Raw genomic sequence first — 19547 nt, forward strand, 5'->3', positions numbered from 1 at the left:
TATTCATAGCAAAACTGTTGCATATTGATAAAGAATAAACAAAGTTCTGATCATGCTTTAGAATTGTAAAACTTGCTGGGATTTTGATTTGAGTCCTGGGGTATGAGTGGAGATTGTCTTGCCACTAGGGTTTTGTTGATTCAGGTCGAGACCCCTAAGGCTAGCCGTATGTGCTGGAATGTAAATGAAGCTGGATGGTCTTGCCTATACTATTCCTTATGCAGTCCCCAGGAGGTCACAGAGATGTTGCAAGATGATATGGGACAGGCACTGAGACTAGGTGCAGGTTATCAACATAACCTGTGGTAGTAGGATATTGGTAAATCTGGAACGGATTGTAATAATACACTGGAGCTGGGTACTGGTAGCGCAACTGGAAAAGGCAGTTGTAGATACTGGAACTGGATGCTATAGAACAAATAGAAGGTGGTTGCAGGGACTTGAGAACGAGGTGCCGTAAGCACAAGTAAGGTAGGCTGCTGGAAATGCTGGAACTGGGTGCTGTAGAACAATAACAGCAGGCTGCTGTAATGTATCAGGACAGAGTCCTGGAAAGCAATACTGAGCAGGTAGCTGGAACAGGTTCAGAACGCTGTTAAGCAGTTACTGGAGCTGGTAATTGGAACATCTGCAGAACGCTGTTAAGCCAATGTTGGCGCTGGTAACTGGAACAGAATGCAGGATAGCAAACAGAACCAGAAGCCAATGTACTGATCTCTAGGGAGAGAAGTTGTACTGGTAATGTGTGATAAGAAGTTCCTGGGTTAAATAGGGTGCAGTAAGTGTTGATAGGCTGAGCTGAACATGTGATTGCAGTTGCTGTAAATCGGTTGGCAGAATGGGTCATGTGATCAGATCTATGATAGGTGACACCCATGGTTCAGAATGGCAGGAACCACTGGTAGTTGGATGCTAGTCACGTGTACAGAACAGTAACCATACAGATGTGTCCACATACTGTACATGTAGCCCCTTGCACGTTAAATATCCCTTCTAGTCCCGCCGTGCCGTGGCATGACCCAGTAGCTCTGAGCATATTTTTACCTTCAAATGCATACCTTCATTATATGCACAGCGATGCGATTAAAACGCACAAGCAGCTTCTGCTGATTTAAATCATTACGCGGTATGCCTGTGTTTTGTGCACTACTGTGGCTGTATCTGCATACAAACGATACGTCACAGTCACTGTATTGTAGCATTTTGCATGCAGATACACCCGCACTGGCACACAGAATATAGGCATGCCACATATCAAATCAGATAAAAAGTCGCACCAGAGATGCTTGATGCTACCGAATGACGCTTTATGTGTAATACAACTTCTAGCGCACAGAGGATAGATGTATGAGAAAACATCTGTAGGTCTCAAGGATGGCAGTAAGGCGACATAGATGGACCCGGAAATGGGGATTCGTCCCCGGTGTGTGACAGAGATGGATTAGCAGTTACCTCCTGTGCATGCACATTACATAAGAGTGTATTTTTGATGCATCCGATAGACTCTATTGGAGCCAGTACTCATTTTGAATGAATTTTACAAAATGTTGGCACCGCTACATGGTGTTAATATTATTTTATATACATTCAACCTTTTTGAATTCATGGTCTTTCTAACAATACTTTTAGTTTATAGACACATTAAAATCTGGACAATTGGTTGCAAAACAGATTTAAAGAAACCGTTATGGACCCAGCCAAACAAGAAAAAAACCTGGGGAAGGACATGTTTAAAAAAGTGTAAATGGTACAGATAGTGGACAGAAACACCTGGGTAAGTGAGGGTGACAAATATACTGAAAACAAGGTCTTCCACTGTGAGGTGGTAACATCCCAGCATGGTCAGCATTATTTATATAATGGTAGGACTGCCGAGGTTGCTCCTGAATATGCCTTAGCTGCATGCCTCCTGTTAGAGGAGACACATGACTTTGAAATAGGTGTGGAACTTTTGGCAGAAGCTTCAGCAACCAAGGTTATATGAAGCTCCAAGGGGAAAACATTATCTGCAGAGGGTGAAGTGGACAGAAGTGAGTGCTACATGATTGTGATATTTGGCCATTAATTTGAAGTCCAAGGCAAAACAGGGAGACTGACTGCCAATCAGTTGACTGCAAGTTTCAACCCATATCATGTGCAGTCTGTTTAATCCAAAATGGACTATTGAGAATTTTACAAAGCAGGCGATCAATAGTCGGGTTGCAGTGCAAGAATTGCTTATCTCACTTTGATAATGCCCATTTGTGAGTTCAGTGGTGCAAAGAGCACAGGCGGTGGACTGGCTCCTGGCTCCTGCAGTGGGTGTTGGGAGAGATGTCATGATGTCTCTCCCTCTATGTTTGTGTCTGTCTGTGTGTCTTTATGTGAGGGGCACCACTACTACTACTGTGGGCACTACTCCAAAGGGCACTTTTATTGTGGCCAATGTATTGTGGGCACTATTACTCTTGTGGGCAATTAATAGGGGGCACTACTACAAGGGGTACTACTACTGTGGGCAATGAATAGGGGGCACTATTACAAGGGGCACTACTACTGTGGGCAATATATTGGGGACTCTACTATTGTGGGCAATGTATAGGGGCACTACTACTACTGTGGGCAATGTATACGGGGCACTACTACAAGGGACACTAATACTGTGGGCAATGTATAAAGGGCACTACTACTGTGGGCAATGTATAGGGGGCACTACTACCATGGGCATTGCATAGGGGGGCACTACTACTTGTGTACATTGTATAAGGGGCACAACTACTGTGGGCATTGCATAAGGGGCACTACTACTGTGGGCACTGTATAGGGGCACTACTATTGTGTGGTATAAGGGGTACTATGGCGTGGTACACTATACTGTTTAAAAAGGAGCGCGCCATAAGGATACGCACCCTATTAAAGTGGCCACGTCCCCTTTTCCGGTGCGTACAACCTTGGATTTTCCATACCCCCACTTCAAAATTCCCACTTCGACCACTGCTTCTCAGCCATTAGATCTACATCAAATAGCACATTTATGGGATGTTCTGGAACCACGTCCAAGACAGCATTTGCTACCACCATCAACCAGACATTGAGTGAGTGGCTTTCTTGTGGAAGTATGGCGCTGGGAATATGACCTGTATATCTAGAATGTGGCTAGTAACAGTTTTGTATGGCTACAGTGCATGCAGAGCCACACGCCTAAGCTACTCATGGACTCCATAGCATATTTATTTATGCTTTTCCTTTTAGTGTTTGTTTTTCTTTCTACTTTTGGTCTTTACCAACTGTCTTTTGATTTCCTAGTAAAAAATAATGGAGGTGGGCAAATATGATTTAGAGGGTTATAGAGATGGGGCGGCTGCATGTCACTCACAATGCATCAGCTCGAGAAATATAGCCCAGATAATGTGTTCCTTTAGCTGCATGCCAGAGAAGAGGAGCATTTCCTTCAGCATTGAGATAAAGTCATAATCTTCCCTTCCGTGGGTTTCGCTTTCATACCCTTGTGTTTAGTTCATTGCAGTAGCCTAACCTTTACTGCTGGATATGCTTTATATTCATTTATTTTATTGTCTTTTGCAGCAGCAAAGCAATTTTAATAAAGCCCTTTAATCCAAGGACTTTGTAGAATATTATTAAGCTCCTGTGTCGCAGCAGCAGACCAGAAATACTTGCTAGTATAAAGTTCTGTGCTGGGCCTTTTAACTCTTTGCAGCCTGGCTTGCACAGGCATAGAGCATAAACCCTGAGCTGGCAAAGATGAGTGTATGTTTTATATCTCAGAGTGGTTAATATATTAGTAGCCCCCACTAAAGCATTGGCTATACATTTAGGTATACACTATATAGTAAGTCGAGCATTATTATTGTTAATGAGCTATATATAACTTAAAGGCCTGATGCAGAGCTGAGTGCAAATCGGCTGTAGAAGCTCGCGCATTGTGTACTTGGAACGAAACCGCATGCACAGTTTTGCGCATCTGCAAGGTGCTGCCGCCATCATCAAGGGCGCAGATTTGCATCAGCCTAATTGGTGCAAACGATATGCATGGAAACTGGCACATTTACACTTAAGCTCAACCCTGCCTACGTGCAGATGCCCAATCACAGCCCATTTCTGCCTCATCGGTTGTAAATGGAGATCGCTTGTATTGCGTAGTCCCGTTTGTGGCGCATGCGCAGTGCACAAAAGGAAAAATGTGCTCTGCAAGCGGACGTTCGTTCAACTGTGCATCAGGCCCAAAGTGCACTTACTGCCTACACTCAATGGAGAGAGCAATTTTGTGAGTTGGACATGTATTCATAATATTGTGCAGTATGCATGACGAGACATTTATTTGTTTTTTTATGCTATTGTATAGAGCATTGGCTTTTATGTAGCTGTCTACCAGGAATTCTGCAGAACAGCTTACAATCTAATGCTTGGTCCCTGTAACACAGGCAAAGAAAGTGGTCTATCCAAGCCCGCAAGGAGCAAACATTGGAATCAGTGTCTTTGTTATATGATCAATACACTTAACCGCTCAGCTGCTCCTTAACCTTCTAGCAGGACTAAGATCAGATGTATTTATATGAAATGATACTTCCCCTTTGTGTATTGATTTTTTTTCTAAAGCATCATCTATCTTGAAGGAATTAATGGGCAATATAATATTATGTTTGCATTAAGTTTTCACAAGTCCAAATTAATCAAAATGTTAAAAAACTAGCTGCAATGCCCTACGTTGCCTGGCTTATACTTACTTTTTCTCTCTTTCTGCACCTCTCCCCCCTTTCTCTGCTCCCCCCGACGCTGTATCTCCACCTTAGTCTTCTCTCACTCTTCTCCCTGTTCTCTTTTTTCCCATCCCCCAATGCTTTCATCCCACTTATCTTCCTCCCCCACAGTCTCTCTCACCTCCCCCCTTACTCTCTCCTGCTGTGCATCTCTGACAGAGGTGGGAGGGGTCAGAGTTCAGACCAATTGTCATTACATTCCTAACTGATTACATCATTTTTATCAGCAGTTGATTTTATTATATAGATGTAACTCCACAGAAGAAGCTTGATTATTAAAATTAAGTTAGTAACTAATGTTTGCAGTTGTGAGAATGTCCCTCCTAAATTATGTTTTTGATGCTGTTTGTTATATATAAACATTTTAGAAAAAAATATGTTACCGCTTTAAATCCATCATTCAGAGCCACCAATTATCTGCAGCTTTAACAAACTAACGAATTGTAAATATAACGAATAGTAAATATGTTTGGTATATACCAAAGTAAAAAGTATTTCTTCTTCCTCCAGAGGGGACACATGCTTTACGCTGGGTATAGGTTGGTGAGTAGGAATCTGGGCACCAAATAGTTAACTTAAGTTCTTACCCATCAGCCCCTGTTCCCTCACCCCTATGACGCGCCCCCAGCTACAGACACTTCAGTTTTAGTTTGCTGCCGAGCCGGAGGCACCATGTTCTGGGGGCTGCTGTTAAGTGGCCCCTGTAACTTTTATTTTATTTCAGATGCTCTTTGTCCTGTGACTTTCACAAACGGGCCTGGCCGGCTACTGGTCTTTGGCCAGATGGCTCAGTTAGACCAACCGGCAGGCTTATGCTGTGTTACTGATCCTGACCGATGTGACGGCTCGTTCTACCCGGTCTTTGGGAGCTTCTTGGGCAGTGCGACGTGATGCCTCTGTGAAGCAGCTTTGTTAGGCCGCCAAGTGGTCCTATGCCTATACCTTTGTGAAGTTCTACTCCTTTGATACCTGCACCTCCCCTGTTGCGACTTTTGGGAGAAGAGTTATCAGTTCAGCGGAGGAGCGTTCCCTCCCTTTGGAGATTAGCTTTGAGACGTCCCAGAGTAAAACCCGTGTCCCCTATGGAGGAAGAAGAAAAGGAGATTTATGTACCTGTTAAATCCTTTAGATCAATTCCATATGGGACAGAGGACACCCACCCTGACGCACCTGGCTTGTGGGGCTTTGGTCTGCTTCAGGTTCCCCTTTCCGCATCTGCTATGTGTTTGGACCTGTATGTGAGCTGGTCTTCCTTCTCCTCCTTGCTTTAGGCTTGCCAACTTAACTGAAGTGCCTGTAGCTGTGGGCAGGTCATAGTTTGAGGGAGCAGGGGCTGATGGTTTTTAACTATTTGGTGCCCAAACTCCTACTCACCAACCTATACCCAGCGTAAAGCCTGTGTCCCCTATGGAATCGAAGAAAAGGATTTAATAGGTAAGCACATAAATCGCCTTATTTTGCTGTTGTATGACTACATACACATCATACTTAATTTCCATGGTTTTAATTACTGTTTATATTTAATTAATCCTAGTTTTATCAAATGACACTTATTTTAAAGTGTGTTACACACACAATGTAGGTTACTGCTTTTCGTAGGATAAATATAGTATATCTATGGCCCAAGGTACCTAAAGCAGCTTCTGATTCCGTACCGTCCCACACAAGTACTGCGATCCGTTGACGAATGGCTATTAACAGTACCTAGAATCTCCCGGAATTCATCTGGGGGTCGAGCTTTCAGTTTTGGGGCTCCAACCTTATGGAACTCACTTCCCCGCACAGTTCGAGAGGCCTCCACTCTAGAATCCTTCAAATATAGACTCAAGACTCACCTATTCACCCAAGCATTTCACTAATGTCCCTCGTTTAAACTTATGTTGTGTGTAAAGGCAAAGAGGAGTACCAGTAGTGGGGTAAGTATGGTTGCAAAATAGAGCTGGGAGGGGGGGTCAGCGTGTGCATCCACAGAGTGAAGGACAGTGCAGTGAATTTATGGCGGGGCTGGTCAGAGGGGGTAGACCAGGGGTCAGGGAATATTTTTACCTTTTACCCCAAAATATATTTAGATACGCCATTACCCCCTTGATTTGAAAGGAAGGAAATCATATAGTAGTGCCCCCATATAATGCCCCTGTAGTAGTGCCCCCATAGTTATGCCCCTGTAGTAGTGCCCCCATGTAATGCCCCTGTAGTAGTGCCCCCATATAGTGCGCCTGTGGTAGTGCCCCTGTAGTAGTGCCCCCATATAATGCCCCTGTAGTAGTGCCCCCATATAATGACCCTGTAGTGTCGCTTGTACAAAAAAAACCACTTACCTTAATCCCCGCTCCTGCATCCGCCGCCGTCCTGTCCGCCCGTCCGCCCCTCGGAACTATGGGAGAGACATCATGACGTCTCTCCCATAGTGCGCATGGAGAGAGACGGAAGCTGGAGTTCAGAAGAGAACTCCAGCCTCCAGCTAACGCGGCACTGCAGGGAAGGAGCCGGGCGCCCGCTGGTAATAACATCTCAGCTGGCGTCCGGCTAGTAGCCTCTCTGCGGTACAACTGGCATGCATATGAATTATTCTATATTATAGAATGATTTATATGCATGCCCGGCTGTCTGTCCATTACCCCTAGGAATTTCATTTTTACCTCATGTGGGGTAATTTACCTCTGTTCCCCGACCACTGGGGTAGACCAAGGTGACCCAATATACTTGTAAACATATTTTTATTTATATGGTGAGCACCTAATCGTCAGCACTGAGCAATCACTTTGGTTCAGCCTAGAAAATGGCCGCCGCTCCTGTGTGTAGAAGAGCCGCACACTTTGAAATTCATCAATTTATTATGTGGTGAAATTTCTATTTCGGAGACTGACCGAGAAGATCCGCTATGGCTATCTATCACAAGGACAGTTCTCCCATTAATGGAACGGTTCATGACAAAGGGCCTTAGCCTGATAAAGAACTGAGCATTATGTAATAGAGATGGAAATCATACTCAGATATGCTCTGTAATGACATAGTACAAGAGCAATCTATCAAACCTTTTGTGAAAATCACGCGCCTGGCTGGTAATTCACTTTTGGCCTTTTTTTGGGGGGGAATAGCAGAACAATTTTTATCCCTTTCATAAGTTTATTTTACACACAATGTAGCAGTTAATGTTACCCGTTTTAATCTTTCTATATTTGCCCTGACATTCCGCATATATTCCCTGCTTTGGAAAATATGGCAATCCTTGGGGTCTTTGATCATCCTTGCACAGATAGCAGTAGTGGCAGGCAACATTACAGGGGATGAGTGATTGATCGCTACAATCCCCACAGGCAATAAAGGAGAATTTACAACTCTCTGAGAAGCACGCAGGTTACCCGAGTGACTTGACATTTTGACTGTTCTCATTACATAACATCCACCTGAAAAGTAAATGTACAGATTTATATATCTATTGAAGCTTCCGTGAAATGATGTGCAGTCTTCACGGCCTTTCGTGCTCCTCCGCGCATAGCATATGTATAGCAATACTTTTTTTATTAAGGCAAGAATATGGAATGTAGGATTTTTATAACATGACTGATTTTTTGTTTTTGTTTTGGGAATTAAGCATCTGTTCACATATCAAAAGTCAGCAACATGTTCTCCAACCAAAAATCAGGGCAATGTGATTTATTACCTGTGCCGTGCAGGCTGTTCAGTCACAGCCATCAGTCAGGGAAGCTAAGCAGACAACTATCGTGGACTTTGTTACAGTTTTAAACAGTAATTTGGTGCCACTTTGAGGATCAGATAATGCTAACATGAGGATAAAGCAACACGCATGTAAAGTCATTATTTGGCTTTTTAACACTATTCCTTATCAAAGATTGGGGCAGATGTATGAAGCTCTGGAAAGTGATAAAGTGCAGAGCAGTGCTCAAAGTGAGAATATTGAAGTGGGGGTATGGAAGTCTTCATTGAAATCCCCCCCCTCCCCCTGGACACATCTCACTCAATGTCCGAAGTCAGCGCTGACAGAGTCTAGCTTCTCCTCCCGTTCCCCGGCTGGCAGGAGGCTATAGACTTGTTGCCGGCTTCGAACCAATCATGGCACGGACCAGCAGCCAATCAGATGCAGCCGCGTGGCTGCAATCACAGTCCCCAAGCCGTGATTGGCTAATGTCCGGCACCAAATTAAAATGACCACCGCAGATGATTCTTGATTCGGGCACCGGTCCGTGATTGGTTCACGACCGGCGCCGGGTTTGTAGTACTGTGGCCGCATCTGTCATGGTGCCGGGACCCTCACCTCCATGCTAGGTCAGGCCAGCGCTGCTTGGAGAGGTGTCCCCAGCGGGGCACATCTCCACATTATGCTGCAGCTGCTCTTTAGCTCCCAGCACCGTTGGAACACTGGTTGAAGTAGCGGTATGGCATACCGCTGTATACCGGCTCACTTCGAACCCTGGTGCAGAGTGATAAACGACCAACCAATCAGCTCACAACTGTCATGTTACAGGCTGTGTTTGAAAAATGAGAGGTGGGAGCGGATTGGTTGGTCATTTATCACTCTGCACTTTATCACTTTCCACAGCTTCATACATCTGCCCCATTGTGTCTTAGCTGATCATAAATACTGATGTGTATATACTGTGCTTGTTTAAATATGCTCATCATGCTGTCTTTTTAACCTCTCTGCAGCAGATTGCCATGTTGGAATGTGAGTAACAGCTATGCAGACTTAGAGGCCTATGTATCAAGCTTCTTTTTTTTTTATTATTCATAAAATTATGTTCAAACTGCTGTTTTTGTATAATTTTATGAATTGTTCCTATGTACTAATTGCACAATGCTAATTAGCACTGCAGATCTTAGGTCCCCATTATTATTAATGGTGGCTACAGTCTCTGTCCTATGTGCCAAGCTCCAAAAGGTGAATCTTTTCGGAATTTGGCCCCGGTAATTTACACCATCTTCTTTTGGTGTAAACGGCTGTAAGCCTATGGAGGCTAGAGAAGCAGGAGAGTGATCTTTCCATCTCTATCACGCAACCACCAGCCGGCGGCAGAAGCTGACACTGGGAAAGCCTTCTGGATTGCCGGGGATATCACTCGCCAGGACAGCGGTTACTGCAACCACTGTCCCTGCGAGTTCCCCATGGTGCTTAGCGGGGATGTTTTCATTCAAAATGAAAATATCACCCGCGATATGGAAACTTAAGAATCGCAGCAGTTTCGCATGTATTAATACATAGGACCGTTAACCTGCAGAACTGCACAGTGTGCGGATTTATACAGAGGGGTGGGGCCAGTGATGTCACAGTAGCTTTACTCACTGCTCAACTTTTTACCTAGAATGATTTTTTTGGGAGGGGGGACAGTTAAATATAAAGTTAACCTATATTACTTACATCTTAATGTGTAATGGGTCTTTCGTAATAATAATCCTTCAAATTGGTATGTTTGCATTGGTTTCCCCGTTTAGTACTTCTGATGACACACTGACGTGATAGTGACTGGAATGGACATTGGAAATCTCTGTCATCTCTGTATTACTGCATAGTGCCTATATTGCTATTGGAATGTGGTGTTTGGTTAATATCATTATTTGACACTTTTAGATAACTTTAGTAAATCTGAAGGTTAAATTATTGTAGGTGTTGGTATTGGTGTTGGACATCATCAGTTTGACTTTAGGTACATTTAACCCTAATATTAGTTAGGCAATTAAAAGAGTAAAAATACAAAGGCACAAGCTCCCAATACCATCACATATGCATCTATGTAACCCCTTGATTGTACATAATAATTATATTAGAGATTGATTCCTAAATTTTGTGTTCACAGATGTGGGAAGAGGCCATTGCACTCGGCAAGGAACTGGCAGAGCAATATGAAAATGAAATGTTTGACTATGAACAGCTGAGTGACTTGCTGGTAAGTCCTGTTTTCTTTGCAACACCAATCATACAATATATGCTGACAGGTGTGTGTTTCAGCACTATGGATTGTCGTGTTTGGATTTGTGTTTTCATTTCACCTGTTACAAATTGTCATTTTAAAACGTGTCCAGATAGATCTGGGGTTTTTTTGTTTTGTTATTTTTTGTATATTTTTTTATATTCATTGAAATTTCTCACCATTCACTTTTTAATTTTTATATATGTTTTACACCATTTCATATTTTGAATACAACTAGAATGTACAATATACACTATATAGACTAAAGTTATTGGACACCCCTGCGCAAGCAAAATGCATACCATTGCAGACGAGTTTCAAATGGCCACTAATGTGGCGGTTTCGTCAAGAACACTCGGTAGAAAGGCCCATGCACTTGCAGTTCTACGGAAACAACAAAAGTTTTTACCAGGACGACAATGCCAACTGTCATATTTCCAGGGCGACGCTGGACTGGTATACAGAAAATGTAGTAACCCAGACCGACTTGCCAGCTCAGAGTCTAGATCTCTGGGACAAATTGGAGCGACGGGTGCGTTCTAGGCAGACTCGACTTTCTTCAGTGTGACATGTGGTCACTGTACTTAAAGCAGAATGGCAGAACATATCCCCTGCTGCTGTCCAGGAACTCGTGGACAGTTTGCCAAGAAGAGTGTCTGAAGTAATCACTGCACGTGGTGGACCTACAAAGTACTGCATACTTGCATACTGTCCCGGAACCTGCGGGAGGCTCCAACTTTTTATGGGTAGCCCCCACGCCTCAAAACAGTGGGCACTTCTCCCGGATCTGGCACCCATTTCCTAGTGAAGTGGGCAGGAATGGGGGAGAACCTTACTGGCAATCCGAGGTCCTGGCGTAGGGGGTGTTTCCCTATGTACCTGCTAAATATCTATTGCTATAATGTAAATGTGTTATGTGGGTCAGGAAAACAATATTATGATGATCAGCTACTTACGCCTAAACTATATTGAATATATCCATATTATTTTTAAATGTCAACAAGGAAAATCATAGCAGCATACAATATACCTAAATGACAACCGCTGCACTCACATACTTCAATTACAATATTTGGCATTTAAGGTAATCATTTTGGGATATATACTGTAATTTATACCTTAGCAATGGCAACAGTAGTAGCAGTTGTTGCTGATAATTTTGTAAAGCTTTTAAACACTACACTAGTTTGAGACCGTGGCTTAAGCTGCAGCAACAGGAATATCCGAATAGGAACTGTGACAATGACAGAATGGGTATTTTACATGTTATGAATGACTGACTGATAATTTTAGATGTAATTAAAGATTATGTGACAATGCCACTGAACATATATGTATATATGTAATGGATGGGCTGAAATGAATTGTCCGATCACATTAACTGCGTTGATAATTACTTGTATGAGTTGTGGTAATAGTGCCTATAATTCTCAATAAAGATGTATTATTTACTATCTGCTACTCTCTAATCTATTAACTATGGAATAAGGCCCATTAACAAATGCTTCATTGAAAATATACTATTGAAATTGAGTGCAGACTATAAATCAGTGTTTCTACTTTCAAATGTTCAGATTTCCTGGCCTCGACCACATTTTATCCTGGTTTGCCAGAAAATATTCCCTTTAAATTCCCTGGCAATTTTTTCTCCTGAAAATGCTATGGTAATTACATAGGGTTCCAGTCGATAGACCGTAAAAAGGTCGACAATGTCTAGGTAGTCAACAGATGTTAGACGGGCAAAAGGTTGACGCAGAAAAAGGTCAGCAGGGATGAAGGATGACACTAAAAAAAATGGTCGACCCATTTTTTTTTTTTTTTTTTTTTTTTTTTTTTATAGGGTTAAGCTGGCCACACATCTAAAAATTATCTGTCCAACCAGCCAAGTAGTTGATTGGTTAGAATGAATATGTGGTAAGGTATGAAAGCAAATGACAATTAGCAATTTGCTCCCAAACGTCGGAAAATGGACAAAAACTGTTGTTTGAACAAATTGTTTAGATCAAACATTTAACAAACTTGTCTGACGACCATTTTCATCTGTTTTCTGGCATTTAGGAGCAAATTGCTGAGCATCATTTACTCCCATACGTTACTAGAATTTTATTACAACCAATCAACTAGTTGGCTGGTTGGTCAGATAATCTTTAGATGTGTGGCCAGCTTTAGGTTTAGGCACTTACAGTAGGGTTAGGGTTAGGCACTAGAAAGGACAGTTTGGGTTAGGCACCCGGAAGGGAGGGTTAGGGTTAGACACCAGGAAGGGAGGGTTAGGGTTAGGCACCAGGAAGGGAGGGTTAGGGTTAGACACCAGGAAGGGAGGGTTAGGGTTAGGCATCAGGAAGGGAGGGTTAGGCACCAGGAAGGGAGGGTTAGTGTTTGGCACCAGGCAGGAAGGGTTAGGCACCAGGCAGGGAGGGTTAGGGTTAGGCACCAGGCAGGGAGGGTTAGGGTAAGCACCAGGAAGGGAGGGTTAGGGTTAGGTACCAGGAAGGGAGGGTTAGGGTTAGAAAAAAAAAAAGCATGTGTTGACCTTTTGTACCTGTCGACCTATTGCCTGTCTAACATCTGTTGCCTATCTAGACATTGTCTACCTAATTCCTGTCTATCTTTTATACCCAATTCTGTATCAGGAGAGCAGACAACCTCTATTAAGACCAACCGTTTGTTATAATAAATCCTACAGATGTGTCTTCATAAACTATTGCTGCAGTCGCATCAAACAGCCCTTCTTGGCATGCAAGGTCCTGTCTGACTCTGCTTGCGCTGAGTGTCTTTTTAGTCTGAAAATGCATCCTAGCCACAAACAGGTGCAACAAAACACTTACTGAGACTGCACTGATTATTTTCAAATGCGACACTTTTATATCTATGTGCGACGGAGTCACTGAATCTATATACCAAGTGATATGATGCAGCAGCCGTGGCTTTTTTCCACGCCAAGGTCCGTTGTGCTTCCTATACAGACTCAGGTGCACACAGATATACAAGCGTCATATTTCAAATTAATCCGTTTTTAGTCCATTTGTGACTGACCTATTTCAGTCAAAAAAGACGCTTGGCACAAGCCGAGTCGCATGGGACCAGGCGTCTCGTGCTGCATGGCGTATTGAGGCTAGGTGTATGAGGACACATCTGTATTCAACTCTCTGTTCATGAAGAACATTCTAACTACCCAGACAGAGTTAGTGTCCAGGCTGACATACGGGTAGAATACTGCACTGGATACTGCTACACGGTATTATGCTGAGATTTAGTTATTTAGTATATATAGATATAGATATATGTATAGATATATATATATATATATATAATATATATATATATAATATATATAGATATATAGTCGAGGGTAAGTCCAGCACTCCCAGCAACAAGCAGTAACTTTAGAGGTGCCTTCACATAATAGGAACAAAGAAATGCAAAGGTGCGGCACTCTCCTCAAAAAAACGACACGACAACTATGCCAATTTGAAATCAACGTTTCAGTACCAGTGTGTACTATCTTCAGGATAACAATACAAACAATAATAATCTTACCTTAAGTACTGTAACACCACATGTGGAAGCCAACACCGGACGGGTTGCCAGTCCAGCTCCCGACACGGCTTCCACATGTGGTGTTACAGTACTTAAGGTAAGAGTATTATTGTTTGTATTGTTATCCTGAAGATAGTACACACTGGTACTGAAATGTTGATTTCAAATTGGCATAGTCGTCGTGTCATCTTTTGAGGAGAGTGCCGCACCTTTGCATATATATATATAGTGAGAGAGAGAGTAGAATGTAGAATAATCCGGCTCTCAGCTACATCGGATAATAAAGTACTCGGGTGCCCTCCGGTAAAGGTCAGCATAGAAGAAAAAATTCAGCGGCACTCTGGGATTTAGGAGTTTTAACTCCAAATATATTGTTACAAATGCATGGTAAATAACCGTCATTTACCATGCCTTTGCAACAATATATATGGAGTTAAAACTCCTATATCCCGGAAGCTGCTGAATTTTTTCTTCTATTCCTTCTTTCGTGTGTGTGTGTGTGTGTGTGTGTGTGTGTGTGTGTGTGTATATATGTATATAGATATTATGTGACAGCCAGAGATGGTGATAGTGAGCCATGGATTCTGTGTGGGGCTGGAGGGATCCGCCCACACGGTAGTTAAACTAGGTTTTGCCACACCTAGGGGCTGCCTTGTGGAGATCGTCCAGGTGTGGGCTGATGAGAAGGCAGACCAGTCAAGCTGCCGTTGAAGACAGTCTAAGTGGGACTGTGGCAGCCAGAGAGCCCAGTGAAGCTAAGTCAAGCCATTGGGGGCCAGGGGGCCTAAGTCCAGACCTGCAGGAGGCAGGGAAGACCACAAACCTCTCAGACTGTTTGACGTATAAGCAGCTAAGCTGCAGGCTAAGGAAGCCAGTGTCCATACCTGCAGGAGGCAGGGAGGACCACAAGAGAAACTTTGTGTGAAAGACCAGGCTGGAGCCTGTGTTAACCGGCAGGAAGCAGGACTAAGCTGACTTTGGACTATTATCTGCAGGCTAGCTGCCCAAGGTTAGTCAAGGGCGAACCTAAAATGCCATGTGTGGACCCTGATTCAAGCACCTAACACTGCACCACTGACACACTACCAAGCTAATTACCCCAAGTCATCACTATATATGTGTGTGAGTGTGTGTGTGTGTATGTATATATATATATATATATATATATATATATATAACTAACAAAATTATTGGCGCGCAAAAAAATCGGTATTAGTTCTCCTAATTTATACCACTGGACTATAAATCGCAAAATAGGATCTCTTTCAATCAGTCCCGATCCTCATAAACCTGAATCTCACTGCCGGTCTGTTAGCACTTAGACCACACACATCAGGTCGGCATTTTTCCCTTTGATTACCCGTATCCACCCTCGGGTCACAGATTTTCTAAAATGAAAGCAGACATAAGGTGCGCCACATAGTGCATGAACCATACATTTATTTTAAAAACAGGAATTCAGATCAGGTGATAAATCACGTACCACCGGTGGCGGTCAGACTACCGCGAGTGTAACAGCTTGAATATAACATCCACAGGTGAAAGCAGCATACACAGCCAACCATCCTGCGACACACCACAGGTGGTTCCTAAATGCAGACTGGATACCAGTCATTTAAATCCCTCTGATGTGGTAATGAGGAGTACTTGTACAGGCTGCTACATGCACACCGTTTGCCACACTCTTGCTGCTTCGCTTTGTCAAGGAAGACAGTGTTTTATATATATTAAATAATCTGTACAGTTTTAGAATTATATATTGCAAACAAACACATCAATATTACACACAGTTAAATTGTCACATAGTAACATCACCTGTTACAGTAACAACTTAATGACACGTCGGATATACACAGTGTTAATCTCCATATGAATATAACTTTGCAATTACATTGTTATCCAGTTTTATGTGTAAATTGCAGATATGGTGGGGGGTGGGGGAGTACATGGGCCCCCTCCCACCATTAATATTGATCTGTATAACATTATATTTCATTTAATGCCAAAAAACAACCAAGCTGACATTTATGTTAACAAAAATAAAACATGGGCATTACTATTGAGAAGAGATCAACAATTTGTTTTTGAAAGGTAAATTACTATGTGGTGTACAAGTTTGAAATATACAGCGTAAGTCTAAGCTGCAGAGAAAGCCGGGAGATGGAAGACCACAAATAAAAATGACGGAGTGGCAGGACTTGTGAGTCCCAGCTGCATAAAACATCCAATTGAATTTAAATAGGATCCCAGGGTTTTACATCTAGTGTTTAGCACCGCTAGCGGAAATTGTTGGCCTCCGAATTAGCAGCTAATAAGCCGGTCTATTCCCATTGTAACACAGAGGCCCACTAATACACAATGTGCTTTTCAACATCATGGTGACTTCTCCTCTAATCTTTATTGTTACATTTATCGTTACTATGTTTCAGAAAAAACAAGCACAATTTTTTGAAAACATTGTGAAAGTCATCCGACCGAAACCTGACTACTTTGCGGTTGGATATTACGGACAAGGATTTCCTACATTCATTCGCGTAAGTTACTGAGTCACGTGGAATGGAACTATACTGTACTGTAGCCTGCCTGGCATAGCATGTCTTCCGTTAGTAACTGGTAAAACAGTATTTGTTATAAAGATGTTGTAACTTTATTTACTGTAAGTGCGGCTGTGGTGGTTGCAAATGCCATCAGGAATTCTCATTCTTTTGCCAAAATCTTTGGTTGTTTTAGATTTTGGTAGTCTTTAAAGTCTTGTAGAGTTAAAGGGGATTGGGTAAGATATACTGCCGGCCACATGGCCGGCGGTTCGATTCCCGTCAGCGGCAGCCCGACAGGAGCAGAGTGTGAAGCAGCGGAAGCCCGACAGTGCTGGAAATGCCAATCGTGGCTAGGTAAGTATCTGCTAACCTAACCCTAACCCTCCTTAGGGGTGCCTAACCCTAACCACCCCCTTCCCCGCTGCCTAACCCTAAGTCCCCCCCGGGGGTGCCTAACCCTAAGTCCCCCCCGGGGGGGGTGCCTAACCCTAAGTCCCCCTTGGGGGGGGTGCCTAACCCTAAGTCCCCCCCCCGGGGGGGGGTGCCTAACCCTAAGTCCCCCCCGGGGGGGGGTGCCTAACCCTAAGTCCCCCCCCTGGGGGGGGTGCCTAACCCTAAGTCCCCCCCCTGGGGGGGTGCCTAACCCTAAGTCCCCCCCGGGGGGGGTGCCTAACCCTAAGTCCCCCCCGGGGGGGGTGCCTAACCCTAAGTCCCCCCCGGGGGGGGTGCCTAACCCTAAGTCCCCCCCGGGGGGTGCCTAACCCTAAGTCCCCCCCGGGGGGGTGCCTAACCCTAACCCTCCCGGGGGGGTGCCTAACCCTCCCGGGGGGGTGCCTGACCCTAAGTCCCCCCCGGGAGCCCTAAACCTAACCCTCCCCCCCCCCGCGGCTGTCCGCTCGCGGCGCCCGGCATCACTACGATCGTGATGCCGGGCGCCGGTCTCCCGGCGTCGGGGAAATGCGGGCGTCTACATCTAGACGCCCGGCATTTCACCCATGCCGGGATAAGACAGTCGGGAAGCCGGCTGCCGGTATTTAGGCAGTTGGCTTCCCGATTGCTTCCCGTTAAAGGTACCACTCCCTATGGTGTTCCCCAACTTAAACTTCTGTTAGTAGTGATGACTCGATAAAACCATTTAATGATGAGGAAGAGGCATTTAAAATACACCTATTTGGGCTGAGTTAAAAGCAAGTCCCCCGTACTTCGTGCATGTATGAACGCTCCATTACCATCCAGTTGCATTCAGTCACAAGAGGAGATGCTGCTGAATTTAGTACTGCGCATTATTGCCCATAGTTGCGTACACTAAAACACACAAGGTACGCCAGCAAAACCGACTTGTGTTCAGCTCCTCGTCACCCCCATCATCTTCATATACTGAAGAGAAGGCACTGGGAAAGAGACAGATTAAGCAGGCATTGTTCTAGCTTAGAAAGGGACACATACTGTACCTTGTAAAGAGAAAGAAATGGTTATTTAATGGTTATTAAATTAAAATTTAAACTATTCTTTTGCAGTTGTAACAGACACCTGTGCAAAATCTAATTTTTCTTTTTAAAGACCACGTTGTAGTTTTATGTCCCAGTTGTCGGGTATACTGTAGGTATTCTGAAAGGCCAGCGTTCATTAGCCTAACCCTGGGGATTTATAGCAGCCACTCTGGCATTCACAGGATACTGTGTAAGGTTGTTTTGGAACCTGTATGGTACAGATGTGTCCTCGTACACCGTTGCTGTAGTCACGCCAAGTGGACCTGCCTGGTGCGCCACCCCAAGCTTCTTTCTTTCTTAAAATATGTGTCTTGTTCGCACTGCTAAAACGACAAGAAGCGAGAGAAACTACATTGCAAGCGTACATCGAACACTGGGACTTGCGTTGCGGTTCTTGTACGTCTACGGGCGACTAGGTCACAGATCTTCTTAATAAAGGTTCCGATACAAGTGGCCGCGGCCATTCCACCATGTTTAATCTGCGACTATGTACATACAGTATGTTAGACCAATTTGTTTCCAACCTAGAGCCGTATTCAATTTGAGCGGACCCACGATACTTTTCCGCCTCCCGAACTTTTCGCCTACTTGCCTGTTTCGCAAGCAGAAAAGTATCGCGTGCGTGCCCGCGTATCGCCGTATTCAATTTGCAAGTACCCGGCTAAACTTAAACAAGTGGAAAGTCCTGTCAGATTTGGGGAAATCAGCCTGACACCCCCCAAAAGATGCTCTGACATGGGGGTTAGCTATGGTACTCCCCTATTTGGCCTTCTGAAGGTATTTGGTGTTTTTAAATGGGCTCAATAGCTGCTAAATAGCGTTTTTGTATACATGGTGCAGAATAGTATTCTGAAAATTTTTTCCAGAAAATAAGTTCTCCCAGCAAATTTGGGGTGCTTGAAAATGGGGGTCAGCATATTTTAAAGTTGCTAAAGTTGAGTTTAAAAAAACATGAAAAACCCACCTGCCGCAAGCACCTGCAATTAAAAACACACATGGGGCGTACCCAGAGTCTAGTTCGCCAGTTTTTAACTTCGTCCCACCAAATTATTATTTTTTTCGCCCCCAAATTCAAAGTGATTTTTGGGGTGTTCTTAAGTGTTTTTTGACGCAGTTTACCTTTGAGGGACTGTCTGAAGGCTGCACGGGAGTTCAACGTTGCACCCCAAAACCCCAATTCTGCACTTTTTTCTGCCTGCTATTCATAGGCGAAACTTTTTCGCCTATTACATTGCATTGACTTTCCGCCTAGGCGGAAAGTCTCTCAAATTCAATACGATTATACCTCTCCTCCGT

General features: G+C 43.8%; 1 protein-coding gene across 2 annotated transcripts in view; it reads left to right on the forward strand.

Annotated features, from left to right (window-relative positions):
- The window catches only part of DOCK1 (dedicator of cytokinesis 1), a 431183-nt gene that overhangs the window by 355845 nt on the left and 55791 nt on the right, over positions 1-19547 (forward strand). For both annotated transcript variants that reach the window (XM_088452203.1, XM_088452204.1), the window contains exons 39-40: positions 10571-10660; positions 16654-16758. In XM_088452203.1, coding sequence (XP_088308329.1) covers positions 10571-10660; positions 16654-16758 — 195 coding nt within the window. The remainder of the gene's footprint in view (positions 1-10570; positions 10661-16653; positions 16759-19547) is intronic.

Source organism: Taudactylus pleione, unplaced genomic scaffold (assembly GCF_031769625.1).
Source record: "Taudactylus pleione unplaced genomic scaffold, aTauple2 ptg000034l, whole genome shotgun sequence".
Taxonomy (NCBI): domain Eukaryota; kingdom Metazoa; phylum Chordata; class Amphibia; order Anura; family Myobatrachidae; genus Taudactylus; species Taudactylus pleione.